At 41.0% G+C, this 27219-nt stretch overlaps 2 protein-coding genes across 5 annotated transcripts in view; both read left to right on the top strand.

Moving 5' to 3' along the window:
• The first annotated feature begins 743 nt into the window (after positions 1 to 743).
• Positions 744 to 1566, top strand: LOC122641579 (cucumber peeling cupredoxin-like). The gene is made up of 2 exons (XM_043834863.1): positions 744 to 990; positions 1095 to 1566. Exons 1-2 carry the CDS (start codon positions 795 to 797, stop codon positions 1535 to 1537), a joined length of 639 nt encoding a protein of 212 aa, XP_043690798.1. The 5' UTR covers positions 744 to 794; the 3' UTR covers positions 1538 to 1566.
• A 5375-nt stretch (positions 1567 to 6941) lies between these two features.
• LOC122648907 (calcium-dependent lipid-binding protein-like) overlaps positions 6942 to 27219 on the top strand; it is a 41055-nt gene continuing 20777 nt past the window's right edge. For 3 of the 4 annotated variants that reach the window (XM_043842213.1, XM_043842211.1, XM_043842212.1), the window contains exons 1-6: positions 6943 to 7130; positions 8091 to 8192; positions 8938 to 8988; positions 9879 to 9999; positions 11123 to 11244; positions 26230 to 26328. In XM_043842213.1, the coding sequence (XP_043698148.1) occupies positions 7026 to 7130; positions 8091 to 8192; positions 8938 to 8988; positions 9879 to 9999; positions 11123 to 11244; positions 26230 to 26328 (600 nt within the window). In that variant the 5' untranslated portion in view covers positions 6943 to 7025. Of the gene's footprint in view, positions 7131 to 8090; positions 8193 to 8937; positions 8989 to 9878; positions 10000 to 11122; positions 11245 to 26229; positions 26329 to 27219 lie in introns of all 4 variants that reach the window. The other variant, XM_043842214.1, reaches the window with a different exon arrangement.

Genomic DNA, 27219 nt, shown 5'->3' with positions numbered 1-27219 from the left:
AAAACAATTAAAAATCCAACACTTCTTGGTCGGGGATCAGCGTATGGGTGGTTTCATGCGCTGGCTGGTTGTTTCGTCTTCCAAGTCGATAATGGTGCAAATCGGTAACGGTTTGGGTGATTTAAATTGGATCATCAGTGTGTATGAGAGAGAGAGAGAGTGAGTGTGCCTAGGGTGCAAGGGAGATAAATAGCATATTCACTGTGGGGGTTTATGTGTGGAACTGTCGATGCTCTTATGGTAACAAAAATCTATAGAAATTATCATGTCATTATTAAAAGATAATGATATTGTTACTGTTCTTTAACCCTATAACAAATTTCCCATCTTTACCAAAAAAAAAAAAAATTTCCTATCTTGTGGACTCTATTCATTCAATTCGGCTATGTTTGGATGCTAAGAAAAGAAATAACTTGTAGATCATATGGTTATCGAAACTACTACCTTTACCCTTGTTGGGCTTGGGCTTGGGGCTGGGCCTGGCAAACGGGCTCTTAATCTTCAGAATGCCAGCTGCCCAAGACGAGAATTATTGACCGACGGGAAACTCGTATTGTCATTTTGTCCCATTAAAATAACATTAAAAAACAAAAAAAAAAAAACGAAAAACTAGAATATTTTGAAAGCCAGCTCACCCACCTCATTTTGAAAAAGCGACATTTAAATGTCTGTGTCTGTGCATGTGAGGATCAGATGCAAGCGTCTCTGTGTTTTGATTGGATCATCCGTAGATCCAACCTAAACTTACAAAGTCTATACTTTTTTATCACCGAGAAGTGTTGTTGGGAACAGTAATGGAGGTGCCGGCCATTGCGAATCTGGCGGTCCTAGCCCTTCTGATAACCGCAGCTGCTTCTGCAACTACTCAATACACTAACCATACCGTCGGAGGCGACTCTGGATGGTTCTTCAATTCCACCAACAAGTCCCCGTCCACCGACTACACAAAGTGGGCCGCTTCTCAGACCTTTAACCTCGGCGATTATCTCAGTAAGCCAATGCCCCCCCCCCCCCCTCTTTCCCCCTTCTCTTAAATCTTAACAACTAGATACCTTGGTTTGATTATTTCCAATTTTTATGTTTAATTTTTCCAGTTTTCAACACGAATGGAAATCAGACGGTGATCCAGACGTATAACCAGACGGTCTACCACAACTGTGACTTCAAAGATGCAGCAGATGGAGATGCGTTTCAGTACGGTGGGGGGAATACGTCGGCGAATTCGTTGACGGTGCCGGTGCCGTTGACTCAGGAGGGATCCAACTTCTATTTCTCCGATGCATACGATGGCGTGGATTGCCATAAAGGAATGGCATTCGAGATCACAGTGGAGCACGGGCTAGGACTACCTCCTAGTCTCAACCAGCCCCCACCACCGCCTTACGTGGCGCCTCCGTCCCCCGATGCTCAGTCTCCGTCTTCTTCAACTTCGACCCCAACCAACCAGCAAGAGAACTTCTACAATGGCGGCTTCAGCTTCTCCAGCTCTCCGGTTCTCCTCATCCTCGCCCTTTTATCTGCGTTTGCCCTAGTTTGATTGACTTTGGTGGAAGGAGACAGACCGTGTTCCCTTCCCTTCTGTGTTCTGATTATCTTAGATCCTGAGACCATCCACTGGCCTGGCGATTCGGCGAGTGGCGTGGGAAATTTTTTTTTTTTGCATTTTTGTTCCCAAAAATTTTTCCCTTTTAAATGGGAGAATATGTTTATACATCACGGTATTATTATTATTATTCTTCACGGTTACACTGTTAACTTGGGCATCTTATTGGATTTCTTGCCAAGGCGCATGGATTTTCAACATCTTGGAAAATCTAAACACGCATTGCGTCAGTTTGATTACAGCTAAAATTTAGGCTGTGTTTGGGATGCATTTCCCTTTGAGAATGTGAATTCTTATTCTCAAAATGCAGAATGCTGTTTGGTACTCTATAACAAGAATGCATTTGAAACCATAGTAAAGACAAGAGGAGATAGGAATTTTGGGGTTGGGGTTGGGGGGGGGGGGGGGGGGGAAGGAGAGGTGTTTGGTGGAAGAGGAACAGAGGAATGTGCTTGTAAGGTAAATTAAATCTGTTGTTTTCAATATTGGAGGCTTGGAGCCTTTAAGGCACCAATGCTGGGATGTGATTAAAAATTATGTTTTTTGGCTTTTTATTTGAACCAAAGCTTATTATCTAATCTCTTCCCTCCATCTGTAGTAATTGAAAATTTGAAATCACTACTATCCCCCTTAGTTCTAATCCTTTAATGGACCATCTTTCACCCCTATACCAAATCCGGTGTCCTTTCCATCAAAACTATTGCAACCTTCTTACTCTTCAGAATACACATCAGAATCCATTGGATAGGAGGGTTTGGAATGATATTTGGAATCTATTGTATCTGGGGAAGGTTTTTTCGAGTGGGCTCATCACTAAATCACGTCTTAAACCAATACTTCAAGTTGAGGACAAGTGTTACTATTATAACCTCGAGGTAGAAACTAATTGATATTTTTTGCTATCGTGTGATTTTTTCAAAAAATTTGAGCAATAGGTTCTGTAAGAATTAGAAGAATTAGAATTGAAAATCTTTATGGATTTGGTCTCATGGACTTAGTTAGATCTCTTGTCTGTAAAAGATTTTAATAACTATAAATATTCCCCCTCTCCCTCTCCTATCAAAACAAAGGATATCAGTTTATAGTTTCTCTGCTTCTACTCGTCTCCTTCTTCCTCCTCTGCATTCTTAGTTAATGATCTGGTCAAGACCGAGTAATCTCCCACTTCCAAGATGCTTGCCTTCTCATCCAAGTGATTCTTTGCATAAGCGCCAACCTTGGAATCTAAAAGAGAGAGTACCAGAGGATTGCAATGTGATCGAGCTTTTTAGTCACTGGAAATAAAGATAGAGAAGGGAGCTGAGAGAAGCTTCGAAAAGGCTGTTGCCTCCATTGCTCTATAGATCCGCACTCATTTATTGGCACATTCCAAGACAAGGCTCGATCTTAACCCCATTCTAGGATTCGGAATGGGAACATCAATCCAGATCCTCTATGGTGCGGGCTGCCCAACGGCCATGCTGCGCAGACACAAGGCGGTGCGCAATGATCGCCTTACCCCTGTTAGAGCGTCTTGCCCGAGTGGGGGTAAGGTGGTCATTGCCCACCATCTTGTGTCTACACAGCACGGCCGTTGGGGCAGCCCGCGCCATAGAGGATTTGGATCCATGGGAACATATACCAAACTGTGTTTTTATAACTTCAGAATGCATTTGACTTAGAATCCATTCTAAGAATGCATTCTAGACTTAGAACTCATTCTAAGAATACATATTAAAAAAGAAATTTTTGTAATCATTATTACCCCATGTGACTATATCACTAAATCCAAATCATTCTATATTTGGGTATTAAACTTCATTTTACGTTCCATCCAATTTCCTTTGGTTTAATAAGTAAAATAAATTTTACATATAAAATATATCATCATTAAATATGGTAAGGAATTTAAGTAGTTTATACAATCACATGAGGTAATCATTACAACTTTATTAGGTGTGAAAATTTTCACTTACCTTCCCTTCAATTCCCCTTGCAACCAAACGTAGCCTTATTAGTATATTGTAACCGTTAACGTATGCATTAGTTAAATTTTAAACAAATTTGACTTCCCATATGTGATTATAATGTCCAAGAGCCGTAATTTATCCAATCGATGAAATCATTTTTATGCTTTTTGTTTTTCAGTTAAAAAAAAAATGAATGCAAGAAGTGAACCCAAGGTAAATTTAATATGAACCTTTAAAACTGAAAGGGGAAAACAATACACTATAGTCATTTGGCTGTGGATATCTTTCAGGGAGATTCTAAATCTATCCAACTATCATTTTATGAAATAATCAATCCATCAGGATTGAAAAGTGGCAAGCATGATTGAAAAGGTTCATAGTGCAAGCACAAAAGTCTACTAAGCGTTACCTTTTCAACCTGATTCGTTTAGAACTCAAACAATGCTACTAATCGACTTATATAGGGAGAAAATTTTGTTGAAAAGCATTTTAGGGACAAGCAAACATGACTATAAGGACAAAAAACAATATAGGTAGCATAGTTGGAAAACTAGGTTTTTTGAATTGAATTGTCCTTTCAAAGACTTGGAGTTGGGCAAGTCATGTTTTATTCTAATTTTTTTTTAGGATTTTTATAATTATCACTCTCAAATCTTTCCTATCTACTATTATCCCTCTCAAAAACTTTCAAACAACTGTTACCCTCCTCTGTTGCATGTTAATGACTAGTGACCCCACCGTTACAAACCCATAATGGAGGAGGTTAGTAATGATACTTCACTGTTGTCACGAAATATATCGGATCAAAATGCCCTTCATCCAAACCCTTCCTCTTCACTTCCTCTTCACTAGAACATCGTCGGCTTCCTTCTCCGGCGAACACCTCCTTGCTCCATGACGACTTCCTTCTCCGACGAACACCTCTTGCTCCGGCAGCGACCATCTGTGCAAATAACTTCTTTTATGCTCCTTCTTCTTCTCTGCTCTTTCTCTGGTCCTTCAACTGTCAAACCTTGATACATATGGAAGCACAAAATAATCGTGGAATAGGTGGTTTGGAGAGGTCGTCTCCTACCTCTGGAAACACAACAGTGGAAAGGGAAAGAAGAGTGATGGTGGGAGAGCTCTCTCAGGAAGGCTTCGATGGACCAGAAACTGAAGGAGATGTTGGTGATGATGATTCCTTCTGAATGCTAATCTTCAACAGTCCAATCGGAGAGAAAGGAAGACAACCCAAACTCCGTAAGTAATTCCAGGTGGAAGGGTTTCAGACCAGATCTGATTTATGGGTTTACTCACAATAGGAAAGCCGAATGGATGGGGGTTTTACTGTTTCAAAGGGCTCTTTCAACCCTAACAACACGGAGAAAATAAAGGAGAGGAGATAATGAAGGCCGAAAACAGGACCTACTCTTACCACCAGAAACAAGGGAGAAACCAGAAATGAAGAAGAAATGAGATAGAGGAAGAGGTCACACGACCATTTCTATGTTACCAATCTGGCACCATAAACAACTCATTAAAAATTTCATTCATTATCTCTTCTCTCCTTTAATTTCCCAGTTTCGGTTGATTTCTTTTATGGGTTTGTTTTGCTCTTGATTTATACAATTTCTTTCAGGGTTTGTTTTGTTCTTGATTTGTTCCTGAAATATTAGAGTTTGATGGATGTTGTGGGTGCAGGAGGACACATCAACCTAGCTATGACCTTCGGTTTATTCTTGGCAAGGAAGCTATCTTTGACCAGGGCACTATTCTACATGGTGATGCAATGTCTTGGAGCCATCTGTGGTGCCGGTGTTGTGAAGGCTTCCAAAAGACTCAATACCAGATGTTGGGTGGTGGAGCCAACGAAGTCAGCCATGGCTACACAAAGGGTGATGGTCTTGGTGCTGAGATCGTTGGTACCTTCGTCCTAGTCTACACCGTCTTCTCTGCAACCGATGCCATGGAAGAAGAAGAAGAAGAAGGAGAAGAAGAAGGAGAAGGAGGAGGAGGAGAAGGGTTGGTGATTGAGTGGGGGTATTTTACAATTACTACCCCAAAAAGGCATTTTGCTCCTAGAAAATTCGTGACAACGGCGCACTTTCACGACTAACCCTCTCCGTTATGAGAATGTAACGGTGGGGGCCAATTAGTTATTAGTATGTAATAGGAGAAGGTAGTAGTTGTATGAAAGTTTTTAAGGGGGTAATAGTAGATATCAAAGTTTTTGGGGTGAGTAATTATAAAAATCCTTTTTTTTTTTTTTTTTTTTTAGGAAACAAAAATTTTGAAGAGGAAAGAGATAGAAACATGATAGCGTTGACGTAGACCATTCTCTTCGAATTGGGAAATAGTAGAGAAAATTTTTTCACTCCGATTCAAATTTGGTCTAATAATTTCTTAAACCTAGGTGAGTGATGCGAGCCTTCATGACTCCTAACTAAATTTCATGTGTCTTGTTTTTTGAATAATGTTCTTTGTACCGGAGGCACAGGAACACCCAGAGACATTGAGTGAGCATAATGACCGGCTCACCCCCTGACGCCACCACCCCGCCCCATGTGTTTGGTGCAACCAATGCTCCGTATGCTCTTGAGTAGACAAAATCAGGATCCAACTCCTCTCTAGGGAGCCCAACTCCCAATGAGTGCCCTAGGGGGCAACCAAGGGCTGGGTTATGCCGCACATATCTCATCGCACGTCCAATCAACTATTGAGATGTGTGCGGTACAATCCAACAGCTGGATGCCCCCTGAGCACTCTTTGGGCGTTGGGCTCCCTAGAGGAGGAGCTCAATCCACAAAATCGAGATTTTTTTATTTTATTTTTTATTTAAAGGAATGAAAAACCTGATCTTCCAAGTTCGAACCATGACAGGTGGGGTGGCACACGTCGTTGTTGGAGGAAATCATTTGGAAAAGCGTATGAGAGGAAAGTGGATGACTGGAAATTGGAGAGTCAAGGCATCAACGGCCTCCACTTAAGGATAAATAGTGAACTAATCATCAATAAAAAGGGCAGAAGAAGACAAGTAGTAGATTGTTTTTTTCTGGTAGTGAGAAGACAAGTAGTAGATACTAGATAAAGAAGAATAGAAAGAAACAAACAAAACAAACCGAACCGAACGGACATGTAATTTAAGTAGCAATTATTTAATTAATTAATGGATTGAAGTGTCCACTGTAGGATATATATTAAGTAGCATTTGATTTCACTTCTTGACGCACTCTCTCTGGAGTAAATGCAATGGCAATACTTCAATTTGCAGAAGGAACTGAAGTGGAGCGTGACTGATTGTTTCAGTTTTTGTTCCTTCCTCCATGATCCTCATTTTACTTTGTTTCTTCTCCCTTGATTTCTTCTTCTTCTTCTTCTGACGATGTGGTCTTAATCTCTGAGATAGAGATTCTCTACTTCTTTCCTGTGTCTATGGAATTCGATTCTACTGCTACTTTTGTTCGAGAGTTCTGTTTAAACATCTGAGAAAGATGGGTTTGATTTCTGCAATTCTAATGGGGATGGTTGTAGGCATCGCTTTGATGGTTGGCTGGCGTCACATGATGAGGTACCGCAGCTCCCAACGTATCTCCAAGGTGCCATTTCTTTTCTTTTCCAAATTCCTTCAAAGTTCTCGTAATTTCAAAGGGAATTGCTTGAAAATTGCGTTTTCAGTTGTTCCTCCAAGTAGTCGAATTCTATTTTGGTTACACACTTGACGCAATTCTCGCTTATGAGATTGAATGGTTTGAGGTTCTCAATATTGTGATGTTTGAGACTGATTTGAATTTGGCAATGTCGGGTCCTTAAAAGAACCATTACAAAGGACCTGCAAATGATGCTTATACTACTCTGTTTAAATGTAAATCTATTGAGTTTTTTCATTGTATGAACTGTATATGTATTGTTGGGCCAGGTCGGTCCTTTGTTATAGTATTTCTCTATAGGCTGACTGTAGTCTTTTAATCTTCCTCTGCCCTTTTAGATTCTTAGTTTGCATGTCACCTATTTTCGAAATGACATGAAATGTCTGGTAGAACTTACACTTGGTTTCTTTGGGGTTCTCAAATTTGGTTCCAAATTCCTTCATTTGCTTGATGCAAAATAGTGGACTATTTATTGCTTATATAGTTCTTGGCCTGTAGATACTAGATTCAAATGCTTGTTATGGAATTGTGACCCGTCCGGCCATCCAAGTTTACCTTTTAACTGATACTTTCAACTTATTCTCATGTTGTGTATTTTCTTCATTCTTTATCTATGGCAACTTCGAACCACTTCTTTCCATGGGGAAATATATCTATGGAAAGGTTCATTAACCTATTGCGTCGGGATAGATATTTTCAAGCTTTAGCATTCCCTTAATTGATGCTGAACATTTAATGCAGCTATGTTATTGGGTTTTTTTCTTGGGGGTACTTTGTGAAAATATTCAAGCTTTCTGATGTTTCTCTTCAACCATACAATTATTAATGATGATTGAATAAAATTATTATTTTGCACGATTGTTGTAAAACATTCTTGATGCCATTGGTCATATTTCCTGTCATCACCAGGCCGTTGATATAAAACTTCTTGCATCCCTTAGCAGAGATGATCTGAAAAAGATTTGTGGCAACAGTTGTCCTGAATGGATATCTTTTCCTGAGTATGAACAGGTCAGTTTTCCCTTATTTTATCTTCGTGCTGGGTTGGTTACTGGTTTTTTTTTTAATGCCAAACTTACGTGTAGTTTTCTCTTCTCAATAAATCATCTCTACATAGTTTATGACCATTATTTTTTTTTGCTTCTATGAATATGTTACCTACTTGAATAATTAAAATTCAGTACAGATATGAAGTAACAATTAGTGAATTAGTAGGGTACCTTTTATACATTTGAAGCACGCCATTTATACAATATATGATAGCTTTCTCATTCATAGAATTCTTTATTTTAATTGTTTTTTCCCCCTTTCATATGCTTGATTCTTTCTTTTCTCAGGTGTACCAGTGTTTAATATGCATTTTCAGGTTGATATTCTCTTCATACCTGTGTTTCAATATACGTTCTCATCCCCAATTGAAGTTTCAGCTTTCCTCCACTGTATATTTCTTTAGGAAATTGTATATCTCTGGTTTGTAAAAATGTAATCACGTTAAGGCGTTGAAGGTTCTTCAAACTTTCAGTTGTAGATTTCTCCTGGCCAAAATATGTAATTCCTATAACTTGACTCTAATACAAGTTAATGAATGTTAAATTTTTTTTTTTGAATGCTGTTGTTTGACTTGTGAACTGGTTAGTTAACCTATTGCTTTCTCATGCATGAAGTGTTATTGCCTTGAAATTATTTTGAATCTATTAATTCTTGTTCTTCATGTTTTTGTTGTATTTGTTTGATCCGTATATGTCATTTCTTTCAGGTGAAATGGTTAAACAAGCAACTGGCCAAACTCTGGCCTTTTGTTGCAGAAGTAAGCTTCTCTTCCTTTTTGCTGAATGTTCAACAGTTTAATTTTGTTACCATTTGCTATTTATTTAATGCTATATTTTTTTCTCAATTACATACATTCCCCATGCTTTTCTTTATTCAGTCTGGTATAGTCATTCCATTGTTGGTTATGTTCTTTGACTGATTTTGGAGCTGTGGTTTTGTTTAAGTAAATATTTATGTCAGTGTTTCATCAACATTCCTTCCATCAATAGTGTTTAAGAGTATTGCTATTATGGTTATTGTGTTAGTGTTACCGCAGGGAGTATTTTGGGATATAGTTGTGAGTTTGATATTTGTTTATGTACTGTTTAGTAGTACTGCTTAGTTATTAAGAGTATAATTGTAATTGTTGTTTTATTATAATTTATATAGCATCACAGGCGTCACGGCTTGGAATTCCTGACCAAACCGCGACCCAGTTTTCTTCTCAAGGCTTGTGGCTCTCTTTCTCTCCTCTCCTTCTTCTTCCTTCTATTTCTCTTCTTGTGCTAACACTGGTTTCCAGTATTTTTACTGCTTCAAATAGCATTTCTATATTCTGATTGCATTTGTTAGGAGTATTGGCAAATAGGTTGTTTTGAACATAATTTTTTATTATTATATAGCAATTGACATGGAATGAAAGGCTTTCAGGCAGGGAAAGAAAAAGGGAATTGGATTATTAAGAACTTCATGGTTTCTTCCTTCGTATTTTCTTGCAATATTTCTATTAAAGTGGCAGTTGAAACTATATTTCTGTGGAGTTCGAGTTTTGAATATATTGGGGAAGAATCGTTGTTGCATGTGCATTGTTTTGTTGACAGCCTATTATATTTGTGCTAGCATGGCATCAGTTTCCAAATTTAATTTTTAGAATGTCCTTGTTCCCAGGCAACTACAGTGATCATAAGAGAATCTGTTGAACCATTACTGGAAGAATATCGACCTCCAGGAATTACATCACTGAAGTTCAGCAAACTCTCTCTTGGAAATGTAGCACCCAAGATTGAAGGTCTGAATTCACAATTATTTTTTAGTATTTATGATGGTTAATTAACCATCCTAGTCTATATTTTGAATCTTGTTAGCTGTGACTTGCAATTAAGGAACTTGGGGGGGAGACAATCATTTAAGTCTGCTTAGTTTGGTTCAATTTTACAATTGCTTCATGCCTATTTAATACTTTTCACTGGTGAGAGTGAATAATAATGCAAGTATGTTACATATTGGGTGGAAAAGGTCATAAATCTCAGAAATTTTAATATAAATTTGAGGGAGATAATGGAAGACCAACCGGGATTAGATAATGTTTTGTTTATTTCAATAATCAAGAGAACAATCTAAGACTTATTTATACCACAAAAATTCCACTAAGTAGGATTTTTGATAAGGACTTAAATTATACTTAAAGTAAAATGCTTCATGGAAGGACTAGGTACTTGAAGTCAGTTATAAGATAGGGCATGTTATTGCTCAATGGATGCAATATCTCAGCATTGAAGAACTGAATTTGAGAGAAGGAAGAAATGAATGATTGTGATCAAGGGAGGTACGGTTGAGGGTGGTCCTAGCATTAAGCTGATGTAGAACACTCAGGTCTCTGATATGGAGCTGTCAATGAAGTGTTCAATTACAATGTCCCCCTTTAGTTTTCTTCCCAGAGACTAGGGTGAGATATGATTTGAAGAAAAGTTCCTTCCCCTTCATTTTCTTTATTTTTTTTTTGGCAAGGATTTAAGACTCAGGGATTTCTTTCCTTATTGAACTCCACCGATCCAATACAGATGGGCTCATACTGCCCAATTCAGTCTGAATTTTGAGTGATACACTATGGTATTGGTCTGAGATTGGCCAATCCGTGTTGGCGATTACAATACGGTTTGGCTGATATGCCTGATGTGATGCCGATACCTGAAGCCATGGTTTCTGGTGCAGCTTTGGGAATTGAAGAAAAGTTCCTTTCTTTTTTCTTTAATCATCCTGATATAGCTCGGAAACCATATCATCCATGACTATGTCTTGATTATTTTGCTTGCTAACAGTGTGCATCTACTACCCTGCATTTGCACAGTTGTCTTTTATACTATTCACCTTCGGCCGAGATTTTACACTAAATAATGAATTAATTTATGCAGGTGTTCGTGTTCAGAGCCAAAAGGAAGGTCAGATTATAATGGATATTGACTTCCACTGGGGTAGTAATGCTAGCATCATTCTTGCTGTGGAGGCAGCAGTTGTTGCTTCTTTACCCATTCAGGTTGGGAAATTAAATGTCTTGAAAGCTTAGGTACTTGGAGGGATGGGAAGAGGTTGGATTCAGTATGAATTGGGGTCATTTCAAGTCTGTGTAATTGAACTTAACCTGAAGAAAAAGATGAATAGAATAGAGGGAGGATAGGAACCACTTAAAGCAGTTTAGATGTTATCACTAGTTTCTTTGGTTTGCTTGTAATCTAGTACCGATGTGTGTTTGTGATCTCTGACCAAATGTGACCTGGACAGCTGGACCTTTGTTAAGATATACCAAGACCTCCTCAATAAGGGTGTGAGGTCTCTAATATGGTGTTTACAATCTACCCTATATGCATGGAAGGACCCTTTTTATTGAATATTGGCAAGTGGACACTAGGTTCTGTAATATAAGTGAAGAAGAAGAAGAAAGAAGAAGAGAGGAGAAGGAAGGAGAGAAGCTGCACAATTGGGGCTGCAGTCATTATTTTGACTGCTCCCAAAACAATATATTAAATAGGGTAAAATAATAAACAAAACAGAGACAAAAATACCCCTATTAGAGGGATCGTGAATAAGAGCTGATGCTAGCTCCCTATTCACGACTCCTCCCCCTTACTCCTAACACTCCCCCTCAAGCTGGAGCATAGATGTTAATCATGCCCAGCTTGGTACAAATATAATATACTCTCATACTTCCCAAAGGCTTGATGAACAAATCAGCAAGCTGCTCCCCAGTGCAAATATGACGAGGAGAAATAATCCCTTGTTGCAGCTTCTCACGAACAAATTGACAATCAACCTCAATGTGTTTCGTTCTCTCATGAAACACAGGATTCTCAGAAATATGAATAGCCGCCTGACTGTCACACCACAATAGCATAGGAGAATCATCACCAAATCCAAGTTCAGTCATCAACTGTTTAATCCACATGAGTTCACAAGTGCCATGAGCCATAGCCCGATACTCCGACTTTGCACTAGATCGAGCTACTACAGTCTATTTCTTGCTCTTCCATGAAACTAGGTTCGCTCCAACAAAGACACAATAGCCCGAAGTAGACTTTCGATTAATAGGAGATCCTGCCCAATCCGCATAAGTAAATCCATCAATCCTTCTATGACCATGATTAGAGTATAAGAGACCACGCCCTGGATCCGTCTTAATATATCGCAACACCCTTATAACTGCCTCCCAATGAGCTGTCCGAGGGGCGGACATAAATTGACTTAGCACACTGACAGGAAAAGAGATGTCAGGTCTAGTCACAATCAAATAGTTGAGTTTCCCTACAAGCCTTTGATACTTCTCTGGATCATCCAGAACATCCCCATCCTCTTCCATAAGTTTCACATTTGGATCCATAGGAGTATCCAAAGGCCTAGATCCCAGTAATCCTATCTCTGAAAGTAAATCAAGCACATACTTTCGCTGTGAGAGCGAAATCCCTTTCCTTGATTGAGCTACCTCAATACCCAAGAAATACTTCAGTCGTCCCAGGTCCTTAGTCTGGAATTGTTATCCCAAATATGTCTTCAAGTTCTCAATACCTGAAGAGTCATCCCCTGTGATAACAATATCATCTACATAAACTACCAAAAATATCTTCCCAGCATCTGACTGCCTGAAAAACACTGAGTGATCACTCTCAGACCGAATCAAGCCAAATTCCAACACAACATCTGTAAAACGGCCAAACCACGCTTGCGGTGACTGTTTCAGCCCATACAAAGATTTCCTCAACTTATACACCTTACCAGACTCCCCCTGAGCAACAAAACCAGGAGGTTGCTCCATATACACCTCCTCAAGGAGGTCCCCATGCAAGAATGCATTCTTGACGTCTAGTTGAAACAACTGCCAGTGATGTATAACTGTTATACCCGCACCCCGGGAGTATAATTAATTATTAATTCTTCCCCGTGACGTGTAGTTATCACTACCACGTATGCCGGTGAGTTGTTCTCCTTTGGTGGTCAAACCCACTATATTGACCATAGTACGAGTTTGCTGTGGAAACTAGTCGGGATCACGAGGTTGCACCTTGACATGTCGAGGGTAAGTAGTTGACCAAATTTGTTGTGTGCTTACGCCTCTCAAAGCCCTCGAAGTGTGGTCCAAAGGCCACGACCTCTTATGTTGGGAACCACCTTCCTACTCGCATCGGAGAGCGAGGTTCTTGGCCGCCTCCGACCACGCATCCAATGCTGCGACAAGGACCCTTGTGGGTGAGACCTGTGGCTAAGGTGCTTTTGGTGCCTGCCATGTTTGACCCTACCCAAATAGACCTAGGTTACACTTATGAGGCCTTATCCAAATAGGTCATTAAAAGTGATTTTTATATGAGAGAGAGGGGTAAGACTATTCCTTAGTCCTTTTTTTCTTTCCTAACCTAATCGTGAGGAGAGGAGAGCTTTGAAGAGAGGAGGCGAGCGGGGAGGAGAGCTTTGAAGAGAGGAGGTAGCAAGGGAGGAGAAGAAGGAGAAGGAAGGGAAGAAGAAGAAGGAAACGGCTGCTGGGTTTGGAGCTTTAAAGAGGGCACATCGTGTGTACCTCAAACTAGGTAAGCCAAGTGCCATTTTTCCCCCTTTTTTTCTCTCTTCCCCCTTGCTCGTTTGAGCTTGGGTGGTTCTTTGGTTGCAGCCCCAAGATGGGGATTTCTTTTTGGAAACCCAAAGGGTTAGCTCGAGCCATGTGTAGTTTCCCCTTGTAGGATGCTATCCCATTTTCATTACAATCCTATAAAGACCTCTATTTGACCTCTTGCTGAATATATTTGATTCTAAAGCTTCAACCACCAAAGAAAACCCCAAATCTGAATTTTGAGTTTTTGATCCTTTAAACCCCCTTAAATCTTTGGATGTTGGGTGTTTCTAAGACCCAAATAGACTCAAGACACCCCCTCCCTAGTCCTTTGAGGCTTAGAGAACCAAATGGGACAACCCCGGGCTTTTAAAGACCTTGAAATCACACTTGGGTTGCATCGGAGGCGGAGTCTGCGTGAGTCCGATGTTGCCTCCGATGTGTCCTGAGCTGCAGGGAAGGTCGGAGGCAAGGTCGGAGGCAAGGCTGCGTGAGTCCGATGTTTGCCTCCGATGTGGCCTAAGCTGCGCGGGAAGGTCGGAGGCGAGCCTCGCTGAGTCCGACGTTGCCTCCGATCGCTTTTAAGGCTTATAACTTATGTAAACGTGGGGTTTCTCTATGAGGCCTCCCTACACTCTCTCACTCTTATTCACTTCCATAGGCGCCAACATATGTGCATGGAGTGATTTTGAGCGGGAATCGTTGCGCTTATACAAATTCCATTTGAAGTAATTGGTGAGTGGGTTTGGGTATTGTTTGAGCTTGTTTACTATTGCTTATTCATGCATTTATGAATTATATTGTGACATTATCATTCAAGCATGATTGCATATTTGCATTTATTCTTATTCGATGATGATGATTTGGATGATATGGATTTGTGTTGGAGTTCTTGTCTGGAAATCTGCACCGGAACCCCGTATTACGTGGAATTGTATATTGCATCTCATTCTTGCTGTCGCGCCGTGTTGTCTTTGGTACCGGTGTTAGATGGAATGGGACGTTGACACACCCGGATGTACCTCTCAACACGATAGGATTCATGTAGTATATCCGTGGTTAGGCTCGGTTCCCTATGCTACGACCTTTACCAACGGGGTTTAGGTGTTGGGTAGCGAGCACCTCTTGCTGTGGAGAGTTAGAGAGGCCAGGCTAGGGGTAGTAATGGTTATCGGGTCTGCCTGCGGGTGGTGATGACTACGACCGGCGCGGGCTCCATAGTAATAATTGAGGTTGCATTGTGGTGAGAATGGAAGGATCCACATGTCTTCCCGAGTTATTGCGATGGCATATACCCATTGACTTAGCATTGTGTGTTAGGTGGTAAATGAATTAATAATAGCATGCACCATGGACTATTTGTGATTGTGTGATTGTGCATCCCCTTTTCTCTCTCACTAGCTCGGTGGAGCTAACCCCGTGTACACATTCTTTTTAGATTTGGATGCGGATGATTCTTGTGGAGCCGAGGCCGTGGCGAGGATCGTGGCGATGGTTGCCCACAATGATTGTGCTACGGGCTTCTTATTACTTGGGATCGTTCCGTTTTTCTTATTTTTTTAGAGCATTGTGCTTTGTATAAACTTTTATGTTTTACCTTTTTGGTATCTACTTGATGGTCATAGGAATTTTGTAACTATGTTACTTATTATCATTAGCTTGATGAACATCTTATAATCATTTCATTTACGCTTCATGAAACTCGACTGTCTTGGAATGTAATATTCTTTGTCTTTCGCACTCTAATATTATTGTATTTTAATATTAGTTTATGGTATGAGTTGGCATGCATCGAGATCCTGGCGGTGAGGTGGGATGACGCGTGTTACCCCAATCATACCCCGATATTGTATTTTATCCCTTGTTGGGATTGGGGTGTGACAACATGGTATCGAGCAATGATGCTCTGCCGCCATCTTGCGGACTCTTGATTTACTCTCCACGAATTAGGTTCTAAACTAAAAATCTTGAAGAACATAAATGATTGTGTGCGGACATAGGAGAAGGCTGATTGTGGTGAAACAAGGACTTAGAAGATAATAGGTAACATGGAACTTAGGACTTGAACCTTAGGTGTTAAGCTACAACTATGTAATTGCTTGGTTGAGTCTTAAGTAGGTCATAGATGGACAGTTATATGCTATAATTCATAAACACTAATGAATCAATCATAACTAAGCACAAATATCGGAATGATTTAAGCAAGAGATAATTAATCAAATACATCGAGATACATATAAGATTAATTACAAATATCCAATTGTTTAAATCTTCTTGGGAGGCGATCATATTCTTCCTATTTCAACATTCATGATTTCATCTATTCCAACAAAAACATATGATTCCATCCTGCTTCAATCAAGAGATACCAATCTAAACACCATAATTGTTCCAGATTCTCTGTTTGGACATAATCGCTGCCTTTCCCAACTCGAATGCAAGACCCCATTTGTTCCAATTCGAAACATTTGATTACGGTTATCTCGGATTAAATATACAAGTCTACCCTTTCTAAAAGTTCCCGTTGTTCATCCTAAGACAAGAACTAGAAGAACGATCCGGGATAACTTCAATTTGTTGAGAGAAAGTTGGGATAGTCATTTGCACCACCACCACCATCGTGACCAAGAAAGGTGTTGATGTCATCTACCCCTCTCTCGATACCCTCAGGCGCCGAGTCCGGTTGAAGAGTTGCTTCGTGACCTCATCGAAGCATCCACCACTCGCAGTTCGATCGCTTGATGGTCGTCGAATGTCGATACCTCCCACCGATGAAGGTATAGGGATTCCTTCTAGGTGAGCAGTGGTCTTCTCTTCCCAATGAAGACATTGATAATGCCGCCAAGTCTTGCAAGTGAAGGCTATAGGAACCCCCTTTACATACGAAACAACCCGATAGTTTTGTGTACCCGTTCCAGTGTTCAGACTTGCATAGAAATGTCGGATGAGTTTTGGGTAATATGGTTCGGGGAGGTTGAGAATGTCGATCCACCCCATGCCTCGAATCTCGCTCCACATTGTATGCTTTGAGATCATCCAACACTACATTTCGCCCCTTCCACTATATTTTTGAAGCGGAAGTAGTCTTGATAAAGCTCTTGGTCCTCTATTTTTGAAACCAAAGTGGATCTAGGACGGTTGGTGCAACTTGTTCCACGCATGCAAGCCGTGTTCTTGGAGCCATTGATTGTTTTAACTGCGCCAAAAGCCAAGTGGATAGCAAATTAATACCTTGAATGCTAAGGCCTAAGTAGATGATCAATGTAAGGTTATGAGGTTTAAAATCTAGCCTTTGATTCTTTTCCCAAAGCAAATTAAATTACAGCAATATTCTTAGGCTAGAAAATTCTGATTTTTATCAAATTGTGATCTAAAAAGTTGGGGAAAAAGGAAAGGCATGGCCATTATGTGAATGACATGATAAATAATGAAGATTCATGGTCATAATATGCCTAAAAAGTAATATTTTATACAAAATAGTGGGTTCAAGCAAGAAATGGGTTTATTCAATCATGGAGCATGCCTTGAACTTCAAAGAAAATTTTCAGATTTTGTGGTTGAAAGTTTGAATCTTGGGAAACAAGTAAATATGATTTGTGACAACTCAGAGAATGTAAGCTAAGCCCTATCTAGTAAGACCGAATCAAATATGGCAAAAGAGAAGAGGAAAGATTCTAAGGATTTTATCAACAATCATGTATACAAGGAAAATATGTTTGAAGATAAGACAATGTGATAATTTTCTATGAGATTTTATGGCATGTAAAAGAATTAGATTTGAACTTGGAGAGTTTTCCCAAAATATTGTGAATTGAGGACTTTACCACAACCAAAACCTGAACATAATCCTAGTAAAATTCAACTAGACATGACAAACATAGCAACAATCTCTAAAATGTTTACAAAGACTTGAAAATTTATAAAAGATGCAATAATCAAACAAGGATCCAACAACTTAGTGTCATTGATCAAATAGGGCTTGATTTACACCTAAAAACCCTAGTTTCGGCCAATCGATTTTGGCATGGACTTAGTGTACATGGCTATGGGATTACAAGCAAAATCAAGACATGATCACAACTTGAGATGATTCATCCCAAATCCAAGAAAAGAGGAAGTAGAAATGGGAAGAAAGCCATATCTTGAACAACGAGAGTTGAACCTTGAGGCTTGAGATTACAAGAAAATCACCTAAGGGAGTTTGAACGGAAGTCCACAGTAGAGCTTTTTCTCCTCGGTTATGTCCTTTTCTTTGGAGCCAAAAATGAGTTTTAAAACTCGTGGCTCTGTTTTGTTAAAATTCCACGAGCAGACGAATGAACGGATCCACTTGTCGTGAATCCGCTCCACACAAAACTTGAAATTATCATTTTAAAACGTGCGGATCAACGAACGGATCCACACTCATGCGTCCATCCGTAGATCCGTTTGACTTCAACTCTCTCGGCCTTTGAGACTTCGAGACCAGGACGAACGAACGGTTTGCATTCCACATCCGCCCGTTAGTCCGCTCTACCTATTTTCACGGAGGAGCCACGAATACACCCGGAGGGCGTCGCTCGTGAGTCCACCCGATTTTCTTTTAAGATTTTGAGCCTATTTTGGAGACCTTTTGACCACACCTATATGTGATGATCTTGTGCCTATACCCTAGATCGGACACCCTGTTGTGTGACCCATTTGTGGGGACCACATGAGTCTAGTTAATACCTAAAAAATTGAAAGAGGTTAGGACTTGTACCCGATGGGCGTTAATAAGAACTAGCAGGCATTGGTAGCTGCTGTGACTCCTCTCTTACCTAAAAGGAGAAGAGTTACCCTTGAGGATGAAGATCCTTAGACCCTATGAATGTAAGGACTCAAACCTTATGGATAGGGAAACCTAAATCTATGCGGGTAGAGACCCTTAAGGGGTGCGTAGAATCTAAACCTGTGGGTAGGTACTAGGAAAGGAAAGTAATAGGCTGGTTTGGGCTGTTTATTTGAGTAAGCCATGAAGGTCACGTGTATTTGGAAGCCACTCATAACACCTCAAGCTAGTGACGACTCTATTTGAACTTTACTTGGTCCATCCAAACCTTGTTTAGACTCATAGAGAAAGTCCTACACCGTGATTTGACTTTCCAAAGAAAGGACTTAGCGAACCGTGCACGAGAACTTCTTGTTCCGTGGATTGACCTAGATGCAGATATGTCCATAGGAATTTGAATGTAATTATTGAATCTATGCCTACATATTGGTGTGATATATATATATAGTTATTCCTTAGAACCTTGGACTTGTGTGACTAGAGTGATTCTCTGGTACTATAAGTATGACTTACCTCGACCTTCTTTGTGAAACTAGTTGGAGCCCGACCTTGGTTGACCAAACCTTAGGGTAATGAATAATGAATTTAATGATCGAGTAGGTTAATTTATTGAGACTGCTTGAAGAGTTGACTTGGACCAAAACTATTAAAGGGTTATTGGTTCTCGAAGAGGACTGATGTGGACTCTTCCTTGTGGGATAACTGTGTAGTAGGTTTAAAGGTTGTGAAAGTTGAAATCGAAGGATGTACAGACCTTCTCCAACGAGATATGAATGGGGTAATGGATCACCAAATCGTTCCCTCCGCTCGGGAGTGAACAATAGGAGATTCCATCAATATTCCAAATCATTCTAAAGTTGGGTTAGGTAATGAGACAACCAGGATGTGAAAGCCTTGAATGTAAACCCTATGTTGGGTCATGGACGAGAGTTAAATCCTCGTAACCCAAGAATGACCAGAGATCAAGGCTAGAGTGGTATCACCCGATCCGGAAGATCTAGGGAACCTTTGTTCCTTGAGACTTAACTTAGTAGTTGGAACCCTGTTTTCCTAGGGTTATTGTGAACCACACCCCGTGGTAATGTGACCTGTAAGAAAAAGAGAGTTGTGGAACCGACTTGCGTGACATGTAGGCACCGCCTCATCTTGACCCGACCTTTGACTTAGTTTAAGATGTGGGTGACCGGGATGTTGTTATCCAACAACCCTTATCACTGAGACCCTAGTCCTTCAAATTTCGGGGCGAAATTTCTTGTAAGGTGGGGAGAATGTTATACCCGCACCGGAGTATAATTAATTATTAATTCTTCCCCGTGACGTGTAGTTATCACTACCACGTATGCCGGTGAGTTGTTCTCACGGTGGTCAAACCCGACTATATTGACCATAGTACGCAGTTTGCACTGTGGAAACTAGTCGGGATCACGGAGGTTGCACCTTGACATGTCGGGGTAAGTAGTTGACCAAATTTGTTGTGTGCTTCTTGCCCTCTCAAAGCCCTCGAAGTGTGGTCCAAAGGCCCGACCTCTTATGTTGGGAACCACCTTCCTACTCGCATCGGAGAGCGGGTTACGGCGCCTCCGACCCCGATCCAATGTCTGCCGACAAGGACCCTTGTGGGTGAGACCCATGGCTAAGGTCTTTGGTGCCTGCCATGTTTGACCCTACCCAAATAGACCCTAGGTTACACTTATGAGGCCTTATCCAAACAGGTCATTAAAAGTGATTTTTATATGAGAGAGAGGGGTAAGACTATTCCTTAGTCCTTTTTTTTCTTTCCTAACCTAATCGTGAGGAGAGGAGAGCTTTGAAGAGAGGAGGCAGCAAGGAGGAGAGCTTTGAAGAGAGGAGGTAGCAAGGAGGAGAAGAAGGAGAAGGAAGGGAAGAAGAAGAAGGAAACGGCTGCTGGGTTTGGAGCTTTAAAGAGGGCACATCGTGTGTACCTCAAACTAGGTAAGCCAAGTGCCATTTTTCCCCTTTTTTTTCTCTTCCCCCTTGCTCGTTTGAGCTTGGGTGGTTCTTTGGTTGCAGCCCCAAGATGGGGATTTCTTTTTGGAAACCCAAAGGGTTAGCTCGAGCCATGTGTAGTTTCCCCTTGTAGGATGCTATCCCATTTTCATTACAATCCTATAAAGACCTCTATTTGACCTCTTGCTGAATATATTTGATTCTAAAGCTTCAACCACCAAAGAAAACCCCAAATCTGAATTTTTGAGTTTTGATCCTTTAAACCCCCTTAAATCTTTGGATGTCAGTGTTTTAAGACCCAAATAGACTCCAAGACACCCCCTCCCTAGTCCCTGAGGCTTAGAGAACCAAATGGGACAACCCCGGGCTTTTAAAGACCAAATCACACTTCAGGTTGCATCGGAGGCGAGTGCGTGAGTCCGATGTTGCCTCCGATGTGTCCCGAGCCCGCAGGGAAGGTCGGAGGCAAGGTCGGAGGCAAGACTGCGTGAGTCCGATGTTTGCCTCCGATGTGGCCTAAGCTCGCAGGAAGGTCGGAGGCAAGCCTCGCCGAGTCCGACGTTGCCTCCGATGCAGTTTTTAAGGCTTATAACTTATGTAAACTGTGGGGTTTCTCTATGAGGCCTCCCTACACTCTCTCACACTCTTATTCACTTCCATAGGCGCCAACATATGTGCAATGGAGTGATTTTGAGCGGGAATCGTTGCGCTTATACAAATTCCATTTGAAGTAATTGGTGAGTGGGTTTGGGTGATCGTTTGAGCTTGTTTACTATTGCTTATTCATGCATTTATGAATTATATTGTGACATTATCATTCAAGCATGATTGCATATTTGCATTTATTCTTATTCGATGATGATGATTTGGATGATATGGATTTGTGTTGGGTTACAGTGCTGGGAAATCTGCACCTAACCCCGTATTACGTGGAATTGTATATTGCATCTCATTCTTCTGTATGCGCCGTGTTGTCTTGGTACCGGTGTTAGATGGAATGGGGCGTTGACACACCCGATGTACCTCTCAACACGATAGGATTCATGTAGTATATCCGTGGTTAGGCTCGCTTCCTATGCTACGACCCTTACCAACAGGGGTTTAGGTGTTGGGTAGCGAGCACTGCGCTGTGGAGAGTTAGAGAGGCCAGGCTAGGGGTAGTAATGGTTATCGGGTGCTGCCTGCGGGTGGTGATGACTACGACCGGCGCGGGCTCCATAGTAATAATTGAGGTTGCATTGTGGTGAGAATGGAAGGATCCACAATGTCTTCCCGAGTTATTCGATAGCATATACCCATTGACTTAGCATTGTGTGTTAGGTGGTAAATGAATTAATAATAGCATGCACCATGGACTATTTGTGATTGTGTGATTGTGCATCCCCTTTTCTCTCTCACTAGCTCGGTGGAGCTAACCCCGTGTACACATTCTTTTTAGATTTGGATGCGATGATTCTGTGGAGCCGAGAGACCGTCGAGGATCGTGGCGATGGTTGCCCAGATGATTGTGCCTACGGGCTGTCTGTTACTTGGGATCGTTCCGTTTTTCTTATTTTTTTAGAGCATTGTGCTTTGTATAAACTTTTATGTTTTACCTTTTTGGTAGCTACTTGATGGTCATAGGAATTTTGTAACTATGTTACTTATTATCATTAGCCAATGAACATCTTATAATCATTTCATTTACGCTTCCGCAAACTCTGACCTGTCTTGGAATGTAATATTCTTTGTCTTTCGCACTCTAATATTATTGTATTTTAATATTAGTTTATGACTGTGAGTTGGCCACTGCATCGAGATCCTGGCGGTGAGGTGGGATGACGCGTGTTACCCCAATCATACCCTGATATTGTATTTTATCCCTTGTTGGGATTGGGGTGTGACAATAACAGCCAATGAAATCAAAATGCAAACAGAAGTAAGTTTCGCAACTTGAGAGAGAGTATCCAGATAGTCCACACCATAGACCTGGGCATAGCCTTTAGCAACAAGACGGGCCTTCAACCGAGCCACAGACCCATCAGGATTAACCTTCACCACAAATATCCAGCGACAACCAATAGTAGACTTACCAGAGGGTAAAGAAATAAGATCCCATGTCTGATTGTCCTTCAGAGTAGATAACTCCTCACTCATGGCAGCCCTCCACCCAGGGTGAGCTAAGGCCTCTACCACCTACTTAGGAATAGGATAACTGTCAATAGTAGACAAACAAGCAACAAAAGAAGAGGACACACGAGCATAGGACACAAAACGATTAATAGGGTGTTGGGTACAACTCCGAACCCCCTTACGGGTAGCAATAGGAACATCAAGATCAGAAATAGGAGGTACAGTAGCAGAGGAGGAATTACCAGGAGGGGGATCTGAAGGCGAGGAGGATGTGGGAGATGGTGCTGCCTGGGTACTGTATCTCTCCATAGGTGTAATGCGATGTGGCGGCTCATCGGGTGGGCGACGGCGAAAAACAACCAGTGGTTGTGTTGGAGGTGACACATGAGGCAAAGGAACCTGCACAGGAGAAGAAGTATTGACAACATAAAGAGGGAGATCATCGTCCAACTCTGAAGTAGTCAGCGAGGATGCAACAAATGGAGTAGATTCAAAGAAGGAGACATCAGCGGTAACAAAGTACTTTCTTAAATCAAAAGAATAACAACGGTAACCCTTTTGGGTTTTAGAATACCCCATGAAAAGAAATTAAGAGCTCTAGGATCCAACTTAGAGCCACCAGGACGATGATCCCGAATAAAACAAACACACCCAAAAACACGTGGTTGTAAGACAAACAATGGATGGGAAGGGAACAACAAGGAATATGGAATACCACCACTCAAAACAGAAGAAGGCATGCGGTTAATAAGATAACATGCAGTCAAAACAGCATCAGCCCAAAAAATTTTAGCCACTTTCATCTCAAATAAAAGAGATCGAGTAACTTCCATCAAATGTCTGTTCTTCCTCTCGGCTACACCATTTTGTTGAGGTGTATCCGCACAGGAGGACTAATGAATGATCCCATGCTGACCATAAACTCATTAAAGGGGGCAGAAAAATATTCTTTTGCATTGTCACTTCGAAGAACTTTCAAAGAAGTAGTAAATTGATTCTGAATTTCAAGCACAAAAGTATAAAAAATGGAAAACAATTCAGAACGATCTTTCATTAAATAAATCCAGGTAACTCTGGAAAAGTCATCTACAAAAGTGACAAAGTAATGAAAACCCAGCACAGAAGTAACAGGACATGGACCCCACACATCAGAATGAACTAAAGAAAAGGGTTGGACAGCCCGGTTATTGACTCGAGGGGGATAACTTACATGGTGAAGTTTCCCAAACTGACAAGACTCACATTGTAAACTAGACAAGGACTGAAACCGACTATCTAAAATCTTCAAACTCTGCAATGAAGGATGACCCAAACGACAATGAATCTGATGAGGAAGTGCCACACTCGAACATGCCACAGTGGATGCGTTGTCAAGAAGATACAGTTCCCCAGATACGTGACCTCTACCAATCGTCTTCCTCGACTGGAGATCCTGAAACTCACAATAATCAGGAAAAAAGGTAATAGAACAATTGTTAGCTTTGGTAAATTTTCGAACAGATAATAAATTAAAAGGAAATTTGGGCAAGTAAGAAACGGAGGACAATGATATAGAGGGGGTAACTTGTATAGTGCCTATACCCCGAACTTTAGCAAGAGTTCCATCGGCTAACACAACATTGGAAGAAGACTCATGAAATGAAGAAAAAATACTTGATGCTCCAGTCATATGGTCTGAAGCACCTGAATCAATGATCCAGGGACGAGAAGTAGATGATAGGCATGCAATAGCATCACCTGGCTAAACTAGGGTAGCAATGGAGAACTGAGATGACTGAGAATTCTGAAATTGAGTGAATCGCTCATAATCTTCATCAGACATAGTCACTGTTTTACCCTCAGGCTTGGAAGGAGGGGTAACCACCGGATCACTGCTGGCTGAATTTGCAAACTGAGGTGGTTTACCATGAGGCTTCCAACAAAAACGCTGAATGTGACCAGCTTTGCCACAATGATGACAAGTGCGCACCTGTCCTGAAGTCTCTGAAGTACCAGACGTGGGTGCTTTACTGTTCCCTGACCCACGACCACGGCTACCACCACTGCTGCCCGTACCTGTCCCACCACTGGACCCACTGTTGGGAAAGGCTGCAAGTGCTGAACTCTCATTACCATGGGTGAAATCTTGGCTGTTCTCACGAGAAACCCGTAAAAGTCGAGAAAAAGCTTCTGGAAGTGTGGTGACTCTATCCCCACCGAGGATTTGAGACCGTACTGGCTCAAATTCTTTTCGAAGTCCAACCAAAAATACCATAACAGCCAGCTGCTCTCGCTGTTGTTGCATCTCTTTCACATCAGACGTGATAGGAAGAATGGAATTCAGCTCCTCATATAGTCGCTTGAATTCCGCAAAGTATTGGGTTACAGCCAGAGTCTTCTGATCCACTTTATAAAAAGCTTGGGACAGGTCATAAATCCGAGACAAGTTGCCCTTCCCAAAATAGAGGACATTCAAGTATTCCCATAAATCCTTTATTGTGTCAATGTGAGTAACAAGGTCTGCAATCTGATTATCCATTGAGTTCAACATCTGACTCAATATTCGTGCATCCACCGTATCCCATGTCGTGTCTCCTTCAGGCTTTGGCTTTGTGAGATGATCCTGTTGATCACGCCCCGTCAAGGCCAATCGAACCACCTTTTTCCATTGCTGAAAATTAGAAATCCCTTCAAGTTTCCTTTCGGTAATGCGATGAGAAGAGGAGGATAGTTCAGTCACAGTAGTCTTTGCATCACCCATGCTTAACTAAACAAATTGAATCTTCACAGAGAAGTCACGGACAGAATGAAACTGATGGACAGCAACCACTTCTGAAATTATAAACAGTTCTGAAACTGTAGGACAGCAAAGAGATATGACCTTCAATCAATCACAACCACTGCTGAAATTGTTTCATAAAGAAATCAATACACCAGCCAGCAACAAACAATCACCACCAATAACTCGATCCAGATCCAAATCGTAAACAACACCTGAATTGATCTCAACCTTGGCACATACCAAAAACCGAGACCTAGTTCTTTTGTATAGTCATGAACTAGTCTCAAATAAAACCACAAAACTGCAGCAAAGGGTGCTGCATCCCCTTTAAGAGAAGATCACGAGAATTCCCAAAACCTTAGGTCTTCAAAACCGCAAGCTTATTCAAATCAAAACGCAGGAACAGAGACAGGATTAAGGATGTTGGATCGACTCCTACAGTCCTTGCTCTGATACCATGTAATATAAGTGAAGAAGAAGAAGAAAGAAGAAGAGAGGAGAAGGAAGGAGAGAAGCTGCACAATTGGGGCCGCAGTCATTAGTTTGACTGCTCCCAAAACAATATATTAAATAGGGTAAAATAATAAACAAAACAGAGACAAAAATACCCCTATTAGAGGAATCGTGAATAGGAGCTGACGCTAGCTCCCTATTCACGACTCCTCCCCCTTACTCCTAACAGGTTCCACATAGAACCTAAAGTCAATCTCCCATATTTTGTTATTTATGTATTGTTGTCCTGCTTTCTTGAATATTATAGTTGTACTACTGGTTGCAGTTGAAGGATCTTCAAATTTTCGCTATTGTGCGTGTCATCTTCCAACTAGCTGAAGAGCTCCCTTGCATTTCTGCTGTGGTAGTTGCTCTCCTTGCCGAGGTATGTCCAATGAAGAAATTTCCTTGCCTTACTGATTATAGGAATAGTTTTCTTTTGCTTGTTAGTATCCTCAATCATTTAGTACTTTAGTTGTTTACTGTCTGACAATGCAAAACCACATAACTCAACTCTCTAAGCCTCATGCAGATCACTTGTGGTTGGCTTCACAGATCCTTTTTCGCCATCCTATAACGCTTAGGTTGAAATAGAGAATTGTCAATATCCATGCTAAAGGGTTAATCTAAGTTTTTTATGAATGTTGGTTGTCAAACCGACACGCCAAACCTCATCCTTTATTGGGTGTGGATCAGCTATGCAGAAGCACCCGAAAAGTATTTGGAAGCTCTGGGGTAGGTCCACAATGAGAAGCCATCTGTTTTCAAAATCTCTCCTTGAATGCTTTACAATTCTGGTGAGGTAAATGTCCAATCAATGACAACACTAGCATCTTTAAAGAACCTTCTGTTTATGCTCTTCCAAATGAAACTGTAAATGGCAAAAGTAAGAATAGTCATAGACTTCTAGAGTTCAAAAGGGGGGCCACTACCAAGAAAAAAACACATCTGGAACTCCCTGTGAAGGGACATCAGTTGTGCTAAAAGGAAACTACGAAAGAAGTTTCTCCTTTTTCACATAACGCATCTGTGTGAAAATGCATCTTGTTGTGAGCCAAATTATCCTAGAAAATTTTCCAAGTGTGATCTTATCCTCTTCTCTTATACTATTCTTCTTCTTCTGATTCCAGACCCGATTTCTTTCCTCCTTCTGATCTGCTTTTATCAGGTGTGATCTTACCTCCTCTTATACTCTTCTTCTTCTTACTTCTTACTTCTTATTTCTCTTGATTCCACACCCAGTGAACCCCGTTTCTGGTTCAATTTTCAGATTGCT

Source organism: Telopea speciosissima, chromosome 1, assembly GCF_018873765.1.
Source record: "Telopea speciosissima isolate NSW1024214 ecotype Mountain lineage chromosome 1, Tspe_v1, whole genome shotgun sequence".
Classification (NCBI taxonomy): Eukaryota; Viridiplantae; Streptophyta; class Magnoliopsida; order Proteales; family Proteaceae; genus Telopea; species Telopea speciosissima.
Note: the sequence above shows the minus strand (reverse complement) of the source record. Positions and strands in the feature narration are given on the sequence as shown.

What these genes read in the sequence shown, in the direction of transcription:
- LOC122641579 (XM_043834863.1), top strand. Translation starts at nt 795, where the DNA reads ATGGAGGTGCCGGCCATTGCGAATCTGGCGGTCCTAGCCCTTCTGATA. An exon ending in TAACCTCGGCGATTATCTCA is followed by an intron (nt 991 to 1,094) that starts GTAAGCCAATGC and finishes TAATTTTTCCAG; the next exon opens with TTTTCAACACGAATGGAAAT.